Consider the following 16,587-nt stretch of genomic DNA (forward strand, 5'->3'; position numbering starts at 1 on the left):
GAGCTTGCCATTAACTGAGCCTTTTGGTTTTTTAGTTTGCTACAAAAGCCAGCATGGTGCTCTGTTTACTTCTAGCTATGTGCCAGCCTTGACTACAGTGATTACTACCATGTCACGAGCTGTACACAAAGCATCCACAGCATTTATTGCTGCTGCAAAAGGTGTCCTTTTGCTACCTGTTCTCTGGGACAAAATAAATAGGCCTTGTATTCACTGTACAGAAAATTAGAGAAATTTTTACAATAGTAGCTGGGAGAATTAAGACTGGAGATCTGGAGGTGACTAAAGAAAACCCCTGTGCACATTTGATAGGTGTGATTCAACTGCTAAACATGCCAAATCCGATCAGGAGACAAGTTATTCAACTGACATTTTTGAGCCTATTGCTACAGCAAGACTTGCAGAAGTAGGATAAACCATTCAAATGCTTGGATGTGCCTAGCTCTTCAGTACAGGACATGGGATTTATAGACAATTATCCCAGTGCAGTCATGTTTCTATGTCTGTGCATTAAATGGCTTGAAGACTTGGAGGTTTTACCTCTATTCCATTTGGTTTTGCTACAGCAACTTTCCTCCTCTACAGCTTCCATTGTTGATATCCAGCTTGTCCACTTCAGGATAGCTGCTGCCACAAAAAACCCAAACTTGGAAGTATCTAATTTTCACACCCACATATGGATGTGATCCTGGAATATGCCACGTGCTGTATCTCCCGCTGCAGACCACTAGCATTTTGGACACTGGGTCTTGCTGAGCTGGCCTTCTTTAAGAGGGAAGGAAGGAGCCAGGTTTTAGAGGTCCATCTCCCAGAAATGGAGAGTGAGGTGGTAAGACTGTCCTGACACAGCGATGTCGGTACCTAATGCATGTCTCTGTTCTCTGCAGGCTGGTACACTCCTCCAAAAGAAGATGGCTAACATTGAGGACTGTTGTATACATGGACCAATGTCAACAAAACAAGCTCTTTTTTATGTTTTCCAACACACAGACTCAAGCTACGAGTGCCCCTATAACAGCTGTACTGAAGACTTTAGCTATTAGATAAGTTAGTGGATAATCTGTCAACTGACACGTAAAGTATAAGTTACAGCCTTACCATTCCGCTCTTCTTAGGTATCTGGACTGAGCAGTTTGGGCCTTTATGGTATTTGTTCTTATGGATTAAGCATATTTGGGCCATGCCCTCCTTTCTCCCTTTTTTATTTGAAAGCATAAGCTCCCTACAGCAGGCTACCGAGTTACTAAAGATCATTCAATAGGAGTGAGTTGTTCAACACACTTTTGTGTATTTCTTACCTTTTGCAAAATGCAGACTGCAGAGAGAGACTTGCATTGTATCGTTTCATTTAAAGCCAAGAAGTTTAATACCTTTGTTTAATACTGTTCTAGGAGATGTCAGGTCTTGCAAATCACAGTAGTGGTTTTTTTTTTTTTTTTTCTGGTCTAAAATGACAGCATTTGTAGTATTTCCAAATTAATGATATAGGAAGAACACATGTATGTTAAGTCATTAAACATTTTTCATGGCTGTATGAGAATATGAACTGTTTTTTGGAAGAGATGCTCTTTGTTTAGGTTATGTTAAATTTTTTTGTTCTTGGTTTTTGTTTGGTTTATTTTATTTTATTTTTTTTTTTTTAAGCAGAGCAAGGCTGTGCCAATAAAACCTTGTAACTAGTCACTTCCACTGGGGCATCAGAACTTGCTGGGCTGTTCCTGCAACTTGTTGGCTCAAGCTCCTTAACAAGAAGAGCCGCAGTATGAAGCTTGAAGTTATTTAAAATACTAAAAAAACAAAAAAACCTTTTTAGGTGTTCCATTTTATTAACGGGTTGTTGCAATCATTTGTAAACTAATGAACTTATAAAGTGATTGGCACAAATCGAGATGAAAGTCCTTGGATGAAAATTTTTATATAAAAGCTACAATAAAGTACAAAAACATGTCATCGGATTCAGAGGTTTAAGAAATGTTGCCATAGTCATGACAGTGGTTTTGTTATTGAGAGGCGAATGGGAACTGTTGGTTCTTTATTAGGAAATGAATCTGGGTCTGTGTAATTACACCATATTTCATTGCCTTAACTAAATCGATTCTATTTTGGTTGTAGTACTAGTCCTTAGGCCCTTGCTCCCCTGCGGGGCTGTACCATGAGTTAAGCACTCTTTTGAAGCGCAGACGCATGTTTTTGTTCTGTTTTCAGTTGACTATCACTCCTGTGCTCTCTCCTCTGTCAGGCACCCGCGGGTCCTTGTGCGTTTGCTCTTACATCCAGTTTTTAGCTCGAACGAAAGGATGGGAGAGGTTCGGCCGCGCGGCTCCCGCGGTGCGCTGGGTGTACCCGCACACACCCGCGGTGCGGGCGGGCAGAACCGGCGCCGGGGCGCGCCGCGGTGCCCGCCCCGCGGGTGCGGGTTCCGTTTCTCCCGGCGGAGCGCCCTGGCAATGTACAGTAATTTGTAAACTTGCATCAAGTTTATGAATAAAAACCATTTTACGAAGCGCGCTGTGTCCCTGCTGCTCTCTGTGTGTGTGTGTGTGTGTGTGTGTGTGTGTGTGTGAGCGCCCGCGGGTCCTCCCCGCCGCTAGGCGGCGGCAGTGTGTGTGTATGTGTGGTGAGCCTGCTCCTGCTGTCTCCGCCTCTTCGGCGCCGGAAGTCCGCTTGGGACCTCCGTGGCCGCGGCGGGGCAGGGGAGGCTGCGGCGGGCGGCGCCGCCGCTATGGAGGCCGCAAAGGGCGGGTTCGTCCTCAGCAACCTGGCCGAGGTGGTGGAGCGCGTCCTCGGCTTCCTGCCCACCAAGGCGTTGCTGCGCGCCGCCTGGTAAGGGGCGGGGGGGGGTGTGTGTGTGTGGTGTATATGGGCGCTGCCGTGCCGGCTGGCTGCGAGGGGAAGGGCGGCCCGGGCCGACCGCGATGTTGTGTTGTTCGCAGCGTGTGCCGGCTGTGGAGGGAGTGCGCCCGGCGGATCCTGCGGGCGCGGCAGCGCCTCGCCTGGGTGTCGGCGCTGGAGCCGGGCCCCGCCGACAGCCACGCGCTGGTGCGCGCCATGGCCCGCGAGCTCGAGGTGGGTCCGTGCGCGCGCGAGCGGGGCTTCCCGCCTCCGGGAGGGCTCCCTCAGGCGATGCTGCCCTGCGGAGCGGGCACTGGGTGAGCAACCCTGCGCCTCATCCTCATCCTCTCTCCTTGCAGAAGGTGCATGTGCTGCCCCAGACCGTGCTCTACATCGCCGATGCGGAAACCTTCAGCGGGCATGAGGAGTGCCACGAGCAGAAGAAAGGTAAACCTTCCCCTTCCAGACGCGCTTGGAGTGCGCTGTGCCTAGAGGAAAAGCCAGCTGAAAGGGAATGCTCCCAAGTAACAAGTGGTAGAATGAGGAAACGGTCTCAAGTTGCACCAAGTGAGGTTTAGACTGAATATTAGGAACAATTTCTTCACCAAAAGGGTGCTCAGGCCTTGGAACAGGCTGCCCAGGGCAGTGCTGGAGTCACCGTCCCTACAACTGTTCACACACCGTGTAGGCGAGGCCCTCAGTGCCATGGGTTAGTGGTGGCCTTGGCAGTGCTGGGGCATGGTTGGACTTGATGAGCTTAAAGGTCTTTTCCAACCTGTTTGATCCCATGACTCAAACTCTATGAGTTTGAATTTTGGGGGAAAGTAGATATTTTGCAATAAAATCTGCAACCACATAGTATTGCACTTGTGTGAAGCACATCTTGTGTTTTGTTACGAGTTCCTTTCCCACTCTGGGGGATACGGGTTCTGTTTGCATGCCAGGAGCCCCCGTGCTCTTGCTGCTTAATACAGGTTTGCCATGTTATTAACGGGACAGCCACTGATGGGCAGCATTGGTTAAATAGTATGGGATTGCTGTAGGGTTTGTCTCGGTACCCATCAGAACAACTCACTTTCATTTCTTTCTGCCTGTTCTTTTTTTTACAGCCAGGAAGAGAAACAGCAAAGAAACAGCAATTGCGCTTGAAAAGCTGTTGCCAAAGCGATGTCAGGTTCTTGGACTGGTCACTCCAGGGATTGTAGGTAGGAGGAGGATGTGTGGTTCTGAGAGAGAACAGCTTGAAGGTGTCTTGTGTGTCACAGCTCTCTTCCAGTTCCTGTTTATCACAATTTTTTCCGTTTTTGAAAGCATAGTCCTGCAAACTGATGGAGAGTTCTCACTTTGATTTCCACGTTCTGCTCCCACCTTGTTCAGTGCTAGCTTCAAATTTTAAGGAGGTCACAGGGTTGCTGTTAAGTCACGCGGAGCTTAAATTCTTACTTCGTGTGATGCAATTCTAATTAAAAGGGTTGATTTAATTGAGCAGCCAACTTATTGCTGGCACCTTAATGTAATAGTTGGGTGTTTCTTGGATTTATCTGTATTTTGCAGTCATATATTGTGATTAATTGTATGGGACATTCTCAGTATGTACCCATTTGTTACGGTCTAGCAGAAGGCATATTGAATAAGTATGGACAATTCACAGCCTCCCGTGGCAGTCTTTTTTCTACTGTTTCACTTTATCATCACAAAGTTTTCTCTTAGTTTCTCACCTTAAATTCTCTTCCCACAGCACACGCAGGGTATTTGGTTGTTGTTGCTAGCATAATTCAATAATACGCTCCCAGTATTTGTGTCAATTTGCTCTATACTGTCATCACATGCTTGCGTGTTTGCGTGCCTGCAGAAGTTGGCAGGAGGGCCTGAGACAGCTGTATTGTACTGCACAGTGCTTGTTTTCCAACTGCTTTATGTTTGGTGTGGCTGGGGGAAACATCCACATATATCCATGTCCAAAGTGACTTGAGCACAATCTAGAGCCAGCAGGACTCCTACATGCTTCATCTTTCCAAAACATCAACAAAAAAAATCAGAACAGTTGTCAATTGGGTATGTTGCTATGGAAATGAGCTCTCATGTTTTACATCACCTAAGCTGTTCTGCCTCTTTTAATCTCTTTTAGTGTACATGAGAGTATTTGAATCACTCAACACAAGATGTCTGCTTTTGTATCTTTGTAGTTACCCCTATGGGTTCAAGCAGCAATCAGCCTCAAGAAATCGAAGAGGGTGAAGCTGGGTTTGCTTTGTTGTTTCCCAAAATTGATGGGGTAAAAATTCATACCTTCCATTTTTCTAAAGATGTGAAGAACAGGGTCTTTGATGAAAGTAAATTTGCTGAAGCAGGTATGTTCTTGTTCTTCCCTTTATTTGGGCTGTTGTGAATTACTGTGTTCCTCTTTTGGGTGCCAGTGTGGAGTTGATTCCATGCCATGCACGGAACCAACAGCTTCTGTGCTAACTCCATTCATAGAGCACTCTGTAGAGCTGCAGCTGGTAATTATGTGTCAGTGTTCTTCCTGTTCTGTGGAGCATTAAGGTCAAGTTGTCCTGAGTGTTGATCTCAGATTACCTCAGTTAGCTTTCCAGTAGAGCTGTTAGGTTTTGAGCAGTCTCTAATTAGTAGAAAATAGCGATGAAAATCTGTGCCATTAGGAATGATTCCTATCACTACAGTTTAGAAATGAGTAGGGAGGAGCTGCTTCTCTTCTCCAAAATAACTTTGCATTTAGGTCATTAGGTGTTGTAGCAAGGAAAGACATAACAGAAGACAGTATAGTTCAATAAATTCCTCACGTTGTGTCCTCAGCAGGGTAGGTCATTTATGAAGAGTAATACAATGAGAGTTTCTTGAGTCTTCTAGGGACCTGGCAGTTTCTACCTTGGGGTAAGCAACTGGCTGATGTGTGTAATTTATTTAGTTCTCAGGTAGAGGTATTTACTGTGTTGTGGTTCTTCTTGAATAACGTATAAACGCAGTTCTTGTCTGTAAAAGGAGAAGTAAGTCTGCCAAGTAAAACTTGAAGAGCTGTGCCTTCAGAGGCTGTGGTAAAACTCAAATGCTCTGCTGAAGAAATGGAAAGCTGGAGGAAGCAGTTGCAGTCGTTTTTTCCTTGCTAGCTTCTTTTCAGGAATTCTCACTTAGATGAGTGCAGCCCAGCTCCTGAATGCCAGGGCAGCTGCTGTCTTGTTTTGCCAATTGCAGCAGTGGAATGCCATTACTAAAGGTGGGATGTATTATTTGAGGAGAGGCTGAGATAGTTGACTTCAGGGGTCAGGATTTAAAAATAGTAAGAGGATTGGTGTTTGTGGGTTTGTTCGTAGGTCTGAAGAATAACCCAGATCTCAGGGTGGTTCTTCTGTTTGGCTACAACTCCTGGAAGTCTGGAGCTACTCGATTTCTTCATCAAATAGTCAATCCTTTGAATGAGAAAAGTATCATCCTGGCTGGGGGACAAGTGGAGAGCTTTACATCATTGACCTCTGAGAAGTAGGTATCTTTTTCAAGGTAAATTGTAATGAAGATTTAAAATGTAAGAAACATTCCAGAAGCCATAGCTGTTTAGTTAATGTCATATTAGAATTGTCCATTAACAGTAGTAAAATAGTTAGGTTTTGTAAGAGAATGAAATCTAGCTGCTACACTGTCATCTAGCTGAAAAGCTGGAAACTTTGTATGACTGTTAAAAACTGAATTTTGGAAACCCAGCTGTGAGAAACCCACAGCCAAGGAGATTGCCAGCTTCAGCTACCCTATGTGTATCACTCATTGTTACAGAGACCATTCATGTGAACATTTTGTTTCTCCATCAACCTCAGTTTGGTTCACCTTACAAAGCAGTAGCTGAACACGCAGGACTGTGCTCCAAGAGCATGCCTAATATGCTGCTGCTACTGAAGGACATAGCACTCACAGGACCAGGCTAGATCTCATCAAGCTTAAACCCCTTCCCTTGCCAGGATCCCTGCAGGGCACATTTGGGCTTCCACTGTTAAAGCTGTTCTGCTGCACAGAGAGAGTAATCTGATGTGCTTTGTGCCATCTGATGTGCTGGTGCATCCTCACTGGAGTGCCCAGTGCTGGGACGTGCAGTGCAGACACTGCCACAGACTCCTCTCATGCCAGCCTAGATCTGGGCTCCATGGCAATACGAACATTTTTCTTGCATCTGATTTGTGCTGGCTGCGTCATTACTCAAGAGAGCTGCCTGTATATTCAGTTAGTGCTAATAAAGCATAAGTAGGTAATTGCTAAAACCAGTGTGTGCTGCCTAACCATGGAGACTTAAAGCAACATGAATCTGAAGCCATTACTGACTGCTGCCCTGGATTGATATGTAAATGCTGAGTATCTTTGTGTCTTAAATTTAACTGTCAGTTCAGTTGGAATTAGGGAGCTGCAACATACACAAACTGCTGAATTTGGCATGTATTTGAAAGGTAGGCATATGCTTAATCCCTAGTAATGGAAGTGAAAATTTTTCCTTGTGAAAGGTTACTAAAAAGGGGAGCAAAAAAAAAGTTTCCAAATTTAAAGGTTTTGGTTTGTTTTCTAACTGGGTGGCTTTCGGAATCCGTAGGATGTTGGTCTGCTTTGAAACCTGCTTCTGCCACAGCAGAACTTTATTCAGGTCGAAGTGGTCCCCCTGAACGTTCTCTAACTCGGTGCCTATTGCCTTTCAGTAACAATGCCCAGCCCGGCGACGCCTGCGGTGTGGTTGGGCTGGCTTTCAGCGGTCCCCAGATCCAGAGTGCCACTGTTCTCTTAGACCAGGATGTAGCTGATGAGAGGACAGCAGAAGCCGCCATGCAGCGTCTCAAAGCAGCAAATATCCCTGAGCATAACACCATTGGCTTCATGTTTGCGTGTGTTGGCAGAGGATATCGGCATTATAAAACCAAAAGGAATATGGAAGCAGATGCATTTAGGAAGTTTTTTCCAAACGTTCCCCTCTTTGGCTTTTTTGGACACGGGGAGATAGGATGTGATCGAATAGTTACTGGGAATTTCGTATTAAGAGAATGTAATGACATAAAGGATAACCTGCTTCATGGCTACACTACCGTTATGACTCTTATTCATCTTGGGTCAACTAAAGCAAACCAAGCGTAAATATGTTTTTAATGTTTCAGTGAGCTGTTTGTTTCATTCCAGAAAGCTGAGAAGTCTGGAAGAGTGGACATCTTGCAGTCAAAGCCCCTTCCAAAACGTAAACATCCTTTTGGTAATATTATCAAATCTTGTAGTTGGAATAGAGTTAATATGAAATACCTGCGAGAAAGCTTTGCATTTTGTGTACACATCAGAATTGCAGGCGAGTTGTATTTGATGGAATTCTGCAATTGAAGAAAGCCTCTTTCTTCCAAAGTGAGAACGGTTTGCACAAATGGCAGTTGGAGTCCAAATACAACATGTAGAATGAAACGGTACTTTGATGTGCTCTATTTATGTGTGAAAACAGTCCAGAAAAACTACCGCTGCACTCTGAAATCCTGATGCACAGAATCCACCATTTCCTGGATTTTTTTGCAAGAGAGATGCACAACCTGCCCAGAATCCTATTTACAAACCCAAATGGTTTTATTAGAATAAAAGAATGAAAATCTTTAGAGGAAAATAACAAAGTGCTCATTAAATAAAGATGAAAATACATAAAAGTACCTTGCCCTCTATTCTTAGAGAAAAAGCTCTGATTTAAGGAGATGTTGTCCAGTTACAAGCTCAACTTCTCTCCCCATCTTGAACTGAATTTCAGTTGTCTTAAATAGCTGGTTTAGAATAATATCTGATACTTTGTGTGTACCAGTGGTTCCAGTCATGGTGTATTTAATTTTACACAATCCAAATGTACTTGTTGCCTTTCAGATTCTTTTGTGGCATGACGCTCTCTATTACAAACTTACAAATCCAGAGTGCTAAAAGTTAAGACATTAAGACTACCTGGTATCTTTTAAGTTGCTTTAAAAAGTTGTTTTGCTTTTTAATTTGAAATTGCAGGGCATGCACAATCTGGCTGTGTTCTGTTGGTGTGGAGCCTCTAAACAAGACCTGTGCTTTTGCATGTTTTTCCTGTGCTTTTACACCAGGTTTGTTTGCTGCAGCTGGAATGCAGTATTGCAAAGTTCAAGTGAGTAAATTCAGCATAGTCTTAGTACAGCTAATAATATATTTGGTTTTTAATTCTTTCCTCCCTCTTATTTTCACTTATTAACAGAATTACATGAAAATAAGATCAGTTCCACCACACTTCTAAATTCCAAATTGGGCAGCTGGCCCCTTTTCAGCATAGTAAAGAGAAAGTACTTAAGTGTCTGTTGTACAACAAAATAACAGTATTTTGCTTTAAAGGTAGCAACTAAGACCACCGTTGGCAACGTGTGGAGTTGAAACTTTTCCCTGGCCTAAGGAGCTAAGGTAGAAGCCTATCTGTCCTGAGAGTTAACTGTTGGTTTCAGTGGGTGCTGAGCACAGGCAGCACTTTCCCATGGCTAAGTTGATGATATTTGGTTTTTTTAATTAGAAGACAGAGGATGAGTCGTGAACTCCCAGGGGCCTCCTAGGGGTAGGAGATTAGTAAGTGTGGGTGTGACTTGGAAAACATTTAGTTGCTGCATTTAATAGGAAAGGTATTGGGAAATGAAGTATGCTTGAATTTTAAGAGGAGCCTCTCGGTGGGAGGTGTATACGTGTTTTTTCAGCATAACCAGAATGTAATGTTTGGCCCTTTGTCTGCATAAGCGTCATGTTTAACAGGATTCCTATTGCTGTCAGCAATGAGTTCAGGGTAGTCAGCATCACTACTAATGTAAGCCCATGAACTTTAAGTAACTTCTTGCTGTAGTAGAAGTAGGTCAAGTATGATCAACCACGTGTCCTGAGCAACAGTGCAAACACGTCCAGAAGTGTCCGAAGAAGCAGATGGTGAGCTCCAACAATGGTGCAGCAAAACAGGCAGTGATAGTTTGGCTTGAAGGGGCTGATCATCAGTGAGGTCCTGTGGCTGCCCAGTCCTGTAGCTGAGGGCACTTAAAAGGTAAACATATAGTACAGAAAATATACTGGGGTGGGGGGGGAACCCCAAGAGCCTGCACCAGAGACCCAGCTCACCTCTCCAACCTTAGGGAGTGGGGATGAGCCATAGGGACCCCAGAACCATGCACTGCAGGGCTGGAACCACTATGCTGTGCCTGCCAGCCTGCGTCATGTCCTCCAAGTGACAGGGAAGTGATGTAATTGAGAAAATTGCAACATCTGTGATTAAAGTGTCTTGCTATCCAAATTCATTTTGCCTCCACACTGTCATTTGCACTTCAACCGCCACAACTGATTGAAAGCAAACAAATTTCCTTTAAGGGTCTACATATCAAAAGGCAGAGCTGCTTCTTAACTGGTAGAACATTTTGCAGTGCAGTAATTTATACCTTTAACACTCAAAAAATAACCGTGAGGTTTTAAAATGGACAAAGCTAGTAAAATGAATATTCAGCAATCGAGGCAAACATGAATGGTAGGACTGCTCTAAAGTTAATTATCTGCAGTTACGGTGCTGGTGGTAATATGTTTCCAGCAAGAGAAAATAATCCCTAAGTGACAACAACTGGATTTTGTTAAGAAAAAAAGAAAACTTTCTAAGTCACAAGACCTGCAGGGAGGAGTGATGGTTTTGCTGACAAAAGGTAAAAGACATTCTTTTTCCCTCATGTTTTGAATATGGATAATGTTTCCTTGCACATTTGCTTTTCTTTGCACATCATTCAACTAAATGAACTGTACGTTTCAAAGGACAAAAGATAATAGGCAAGTGGTGTGATGTGTAACCTCATACTTTTACAACCAAACCAGCGATTACCAAACATAAAAGTATTACTGTAGTTCTTACTTTAAAATTGCTAATCCAAACAATCCCCTCATTATAGGACATTTCGCTAATGTGCAGTTGTAAGAAAGCAAAAATAATTTGATAAAGAGGAGGCAAATTATACTAAATTGTTACAACTGTACTGCCAGAAAGCAATTTCAGTTAAGAACTGCAGAGATAGTGAACTTGGGTTTTGTTAGTCTCTGCGCAGATTTGTTTTGACCAAAGTTGATTTTGGGACAAGCCTTATTTTAACAGACGAATGAGACTGAATCATTCCTCCTGAGCTGGGACCTGTAAATATGAAGCCCAACTTTGCCTTTCAGTGTGCAGCAGAGAAGGCTGATAAGAATGTTAAACCTCAGACTGAATTTTGAAAACACAAGTAATTACGTATGATTCTTAATCAATTTTTAATTAAAAGTCTACCTCAAAACTCACTTGGCATCATTGCCTCCCCTTGGTTTATTTTTGTCTTTCTTACAATGGAGATCTTCTTTCTACTAGAAGTAATTCTGTAGTGGTTGTTCACTTTCATATACGACACCAACTTTGATTTCAACCCAAGAGTTTTGAACACCTACTGTCTGGCCAAATGAGAGAACAAGTTAAAAACATTTGTTGTTCACATGCCTACTACTGTGTTACTCAGTGGAACGATACAGGAAAATAACATTCAAGATCTGGAAGTTTGTATGGTTAGAAGTTACAGATAGTAAACATGTAAATTTAAATGGTCTTTTATAGGGTCTTTTATATTATAATCTTTGAGCACTCTGCAAACATTAAGAAAATAATTATCTCCCCAGCTGTCTGATTATTATTATTATTATAGGGAAGATTATTTTTTTTTACTGCATGAACGTGGTGTATGTCTAAACCACATTCCATCTTCATACAGCTGCTGGATTTCATGCACACAAAAGCAGATAAGGTAACTGCTAGACTCTAATTCTGTTGTTAACTAAATGTTACTCAAACACAAACTCCAGCACATTGTGATGTGCTTTATTTTTCATAATTTCGAGGTAAACTATCAAATTTCTTACTTGAACTTTTTCTTGTTCCTACGCCCACTTCTCAGCCAGACACAGGCTCCAGCAGAGGCTGTTTTGGATTAGTCTTGAGGGTGTTCTGTCTGGAATGTGTCTTCAGAACTACAGGCTCAAAGGTATGCAGCCATGTAAACGGCTCACTTCTGCTGGTGGCGGTGGTGATGGTGGTGTGCCTTGGGCCTGTACCACAGGTTTTGGTCAAACAAATACGGGTTCAAACACTGAAATTATATTACCTAGATACTTACATTAGAATTATTAGCAGAGAAATAGCTAATAGCTGTTTGGTTTTTTTTTTTTCCCAAGAGCTTTGATAATTTAGGAGCAAAAACTTTATTCCCAAAATTGCCATCGCTACATTTCACAGCTAGATCCCCACTGAGATTAGCAGGTAGCACAAACTTCTCAGAATGTTTCGGAGTGATTCACATCACTGAATCGGTGGCAGCCATGTCACCTTTTCATGATAAATTTTCACAGCTGTAAGAGTTGGAAACAGCTTTTTTAAAATAAGCTCATCTTAGCTGAGTTCTCAGTACAGCAAAAGTGAGAGCAAACAAATCCTCCCAGAACCAGAACTCTCCTGGAATCTCCAGATCAGGTAAAAATGACTGAATAGTTTAAATTCTGTGATGGGGAACGTATAACATAGATTAAAATTACACAGTCCTGATAAGAAATGCCACTCACCTATATATTTACAGCCCACCATTTGCCTGTACAAAAGGTGTAGTCGTCGCTTACATTGAGAGGATAATTTGAAAACAGTCTCTTTTAATGTACATTGAAAAGAATGTTCACATTACACAAACTAAGAGGTGCATTTAGAAGCTGGTTGTAGTTTTAACTCAGGGGATGAGAACAGCAGTAGCTTCTTGTTATTTCAGGTTCTGCAGCTGCAAGTTCTGTTTACGTGCCCTTAGCTAGCTACAGAAATAATTCCTGGTGAAAGGTTTCGTGGAGCATCTGTTCCAACCATGGAACTGTGTGTGTGGCAACCAGCCTATTGGTGTTTCATGATTTTATTTGGTACTTTGCTATCCTGAAATTAGTCTCTCACATTACAGGTTATGTTGAACAGGTTACAATCACGAGAAAAGCAAGAGCAGACTTTGGATAAGCACAAGCAGATAATGTTACATATAATAATGAGAAGGGTTGGGGTTTTTTAAAACATGCATCATACTTGGGGATTTTTGTTTGCTCCTTTTCCCCCAAATAAATAATTTATGTCTGGATTCTTTGGATTATTCCGTATAATCTGTGATACAGGAATATTCCACCTCTTCAAGTATATAGATGTCAAGAGAAGGCATTATGACTGGGACAGATAGAGTGAACATATGCATCCTGGTAATCTAAATAACATTGCAGGAGAATTGTAACACAATTTAGTTCTAGTTTTTTTCCCAACTTTATACAGATATGTCTTCATTAATATACCTGTGTTTAAATATGATCATGGCACAAGTGAAAACTCTTATCCAGACTAATACACAGTCTTTTCAGATTTCACTCGACATAGCTTGATGTCCTTTAAATCTGAAAGGATGTTAAATACCAAGGGAACTTAACTGAAGGGGTTCTTTTGTTTTGTTTTTTAATGTAGAAGAGTTGGATGTCCCATGTTAAATTCGTAACCACAACTTTAGCTTTGGCTGAAGTTCTCCATCTTCCTGGGCAGTTCCTTCTAGGTGCATATCTCCTGATACAGAATATGCTGAACACATAACAGCCTTAGCCTTTCAGGTAAGCTCACTGCTTTCCCTTTCTGCCTGGACTCTGCTCCTATCAGAACACTCACAACAAAAAGCAATGCCACAGACACCATATCTATTGGGATAAATTCTCTCCCCCATTTCTTCTGGTGTTTATTTTTAGTGCAGTAAATTGTGAACTGGTTGCACAACATTGAAGGTACCTTTAAAACAGAAACTACTACCAAATGGACTTCCCCTTCCTGCTTAAAACTTAATATAAACCAAAAGACTACACAGCACAGAGAAATCCTCTTGTTTTCTTTGAACAGCCATTTCTTCTCCTTTCACTGCACTCTGCCTCAGTGTTTGGTTGGGCTACTAATGAAATACAATTATATACTGAGTAACGTATAAGCAACCTCTTACTTAAGTCTATAAAGAGATTTCCTGCTAGTGGCTGGCATTCCATTCTGCAGGTCATCAAAAGATTTTTGCAACACATGAAGAGATCTTTGCTACAAGATTCTGGAAGGAAAACATGATCCTCAGGTATAAAAGAATTTTTGCCATAACTAATAAATTGTTGTGTAATTATGTTAGTGGAGGTTCTAGGAAATCAGTCTTTCCTTCCCTCCAATAACCTATAAAGGTAATTTTATAGACAAGAGATTTTATGTTTCATGAAAACAGGAGTCAAGCAGAGAAGAGAAACCTTATTACTCATCCCTGCATATACATATAACACTAATATAGGCTCCAGTGACTCTAGCCACAAGATTTGATCCATTGGCACCCATGTTTCCTTAGCTTTATTGCTCACAGGACTATTTCCTTAATTTTCTAAGCGAGAGTCACTAGAGAGCGTTGTACTCTTTTATTAAATTATATGTAATGTTGGCTACCCTGTGCTTTCTGTGGCATTTGACCACCTTAAAATGAATTTGTAGCCCAATCTCATTTTGACCTGAACATCATATTCACAAAGCTTGTGTAATGAAATAATTAATTTTAGAAGCTGAAATGTTCTCCAAAGCAATGGGTTTGAAGCAGTCTGAATTGCTAATAGGATCTCCTTCAAAGATAACAGCGTTTCATAAATCAGCTTGTTTGCATTTAAGCATGGGTTTGGTTTATTCATTCTCACTTTTTGTATTAATTGTTTCCCATCTAATGCAAACAAGCTTGGTAACAGTGAATAACTACTCCATGTCTGTCTAGAAAGCTGAGGTGGGTCTAAGAGTTTATAGAGTACAACTTCAGGCCATTTATTTCTTACGTCTTCTATTAGTATTTCTTTCCTGAATTTCCACTTAAGACGGCCACAAGCCTTTTCCTTCTTGAATGAACATAGTATACCAAACTTTAACGTTATTAAGTCTGAACATCTCATGATCAATAATGTACGGAAGTTGTCTAACAGCAGTCGTCTCTGACTACTTTTCACTGAGGCTGTGCAAAATACTTTAGGTAATACTGATTGTAATGTAGTTGTCAGCACTACTACAAGTCTCCTAAACTCCCTGTTTAACAGTGGCATGTCCCTATGTGATGAAAAACCACTTTCATCTTTCCTAGCCTTTAAAAGACTATTATCAGCTTTCTTCAGAGTATCTGCTAAACGTTTGAAGTCCAGGAAATAGCATATAGGATTGGTTAATTTGGAGAGAAAGTGACCTTTTAGTGCTTTATGTAACTTAATCTCTGGATCAGGTCCTCTACTTGATTTAGCGCCTTCAGTTTCTCCCTTTGGATGGTGAATTATAACTTGGACTCCAACTTCTCTGCCATGAGTCCTCAGAAGGTAATGTATTTTCCTGTTTTGTTTTCTAGTAGCTATTATAATACGGTTTTCACTCGAGCTTCTTACCTTATACGCTGTAACAGCATGCCTTTTCTTCTCTGCCTTGCTGTGATTTTGTCTATATTGATATAAAATACCCACTAAAGCATGTAGTAGACACCCTAAGAATAGAAGCTTATTCAACATTTTCTGTGCACCTATACTTTTATACACCTCCAGACTCTTTATTTCAGACATAAGAAATCTGCATTCTGCGTTTTCTCCTCTTTCAATTCCTGAAGTTTTCTCAATTAATTTCCTTTTCAATACAACCTTAAAAATCCCATGTAATGAGCTGCTAGGTAATGTGCCATTATGGAAGCATTTCTGATTTGTGCTGGTTTCAGCCTCCAGTGCTAGAAATGAGTTGAAAAGAGAGTCGTTCAGTTCACGTTTTCTATGCTTCTGGCTAGCCAGATAGTCTTTTTGTGTTGTCAAGGCAGAAAGAGAGATGGACCATGTCATTTGGCTGCTCTTTGCCTGAGTAAGGGAATCCTGTAAGGAACCAGAGAGTGATATATAATATACTGGGGTGATCAACAAAGGGGTGTGTGAATAAAACAAATAAATCTTTAGAGAGGGCAACACTCGTTCAGCCGAGACGATGATGTATTCATCATTGTGTGATGAATACAATCCCTGATTTCTAGCATCTGAAATAGCAACTGTAAAATTTAAGGTAGGGTTTAAATCTCCCTCAGTAGTGAGATTTTCAGAAGAAAGCAAGACAAAAATAAAACCATCAAGGAAGGTGTCTTGCTTAATATTAGGGACATATACCAAACAAAGGGTAAATACTCTGCCTAGCAAACTTCTTTTAACCATTACCATCTCTTTTCTTAATATTTTCTTTTTAATTTGAATTCAAATCTTGTGCCAGCAAGATGCCCAATACACTAGAAGTGATGCCTCAGCCTTGTGTTTTCTTACTATTTAAATAAAATAAAAAGTCAGTATTAGCTGGAGAAAGGTAGTTCCCGCCACGCACACATATGGTGAGTGTATCTGAAACAAGCCAAATTCTGGACATGTATCACAAGTATAAATTTTGAAACTATTGAATCAAGACAGTCCCCAGCTCCTCTGGGGAAATCCTGTGAAAAAGGACAATCTTATAAAAAAATCATAGTATTACATCATGCTAAAACCGCTCTGATTATCTCACATTCTCTGTGCAGTGAAAAAAAGATGATTTCATATTTCCCATGCAGTAAAACCCAAAATTATCTCATGCTTCTACCTGTGTGTTGTTGAGACCAGTAACTTGTCATGAAAAAATCTCACAAAATTCAAACA

The 16,587-nt window shown here is 41.5% G+C and overlaps 2 protein-coding genes across 7 annotated transcripts in view; both read left to right on the plus strand.

Annotated features, from left to right (window-relative positions):
- The window catches only part of UBE2Q2 (ubiquitin conjugating enzyme E2 Q2), a 50,611-nt gene extending 48,107 nt beyond the window's left edge, over window positions 1-2,504 (plus strand). For all 5 annotated transcript variants that reach the window (XM_030496761.1, XM_030496760.1, XM_030496762.1 and 2 more), the window contains one exon: window positions 888-2,504. In XM_030496761.1, the coding sequence (XP_030352621.1) occupies window positions 888-919 (32 nt within the window). In that variant the 3' untranslated portion in view covers window positions 920-2,504. The remainder of the gene's footprint in view (window positions 1-887) is intronic.
- A 149-nt stretch (window positions 2,505-2,653) lies between these two features.
- Window positions 2,654-10,121, plus strand: FBXO22 (F-box protein 22). 2 transcript variants are annotated; one of them, XM_030496771.1, is made up of 7 exons: window positions 2,654-2,823; window positions 2,934-3,066; window positions 3,192-3,279; window positions 3,942-4,037; window positions 5,019-5,183; window positions 6,162-6,327; window positions 7,521-10,121. In XM_030496771.1, the coding sequence occupies exons 1-7, from the start codon at window positions 2,723-2,725 to the stop codon at window positions 7,948-7,950; spliced, it is 1,179 nt and encodes a 392-aa protein (XP_030352631.1). In that variant the 5' UTR covers window positions 2,654-2,722; the 3' UTR covers window positions 7,951-10,121. The 2 variants fall into 2 exon arrangements, with proteins under 2 accessions (XP_030352631.1, XP_030352633.1); XM_030496773.1 differs by having other exon boundaries at window positions 2,655-2,823; window positions 7,971-10,121.
- The last annotated feature ends 6,466 nt before the right edge of the window (window positions 10,122-16,587 follow it).

Source organism: Strigops habroptila, chromosome 9, assembly GCF_004027225.2.
Source record: "Strigops habroptila isolate Jane chromosome 9, bStrHab1.2.pri, whole genome shotgun sequence".
Classification (NCBI taxonomy): Eukaryota; Metazoa; Chordata; class Aves; order Psittaciformes; family Psittacidae; genus Strigops; species Strigops habroptila.

Coding starts and splice junctions, on each gene's coding strand:
- FBXO22 (XM_030496771.1), top strand. CDS start 2,723: ATGGAGGCCGCAAAGGGCGGGTTCGTCCTCAGCAACCTGGCCGAGGTG. Junction 3,067..3,191: donor CCATGGCCCGCGAGCTCGAG/GTGGGTCCGTGC, acceptor CTCTCCTTGCAG/AAGGTGCATGTGCTGCCCCA. Junction 4,038..5,018: donor GGTCACTCCAGGGATTGTAG/GTAGGAGGAGGA, acceptor GTATCTTTGTAG/TTACCCCTATGGGTTCAAGC.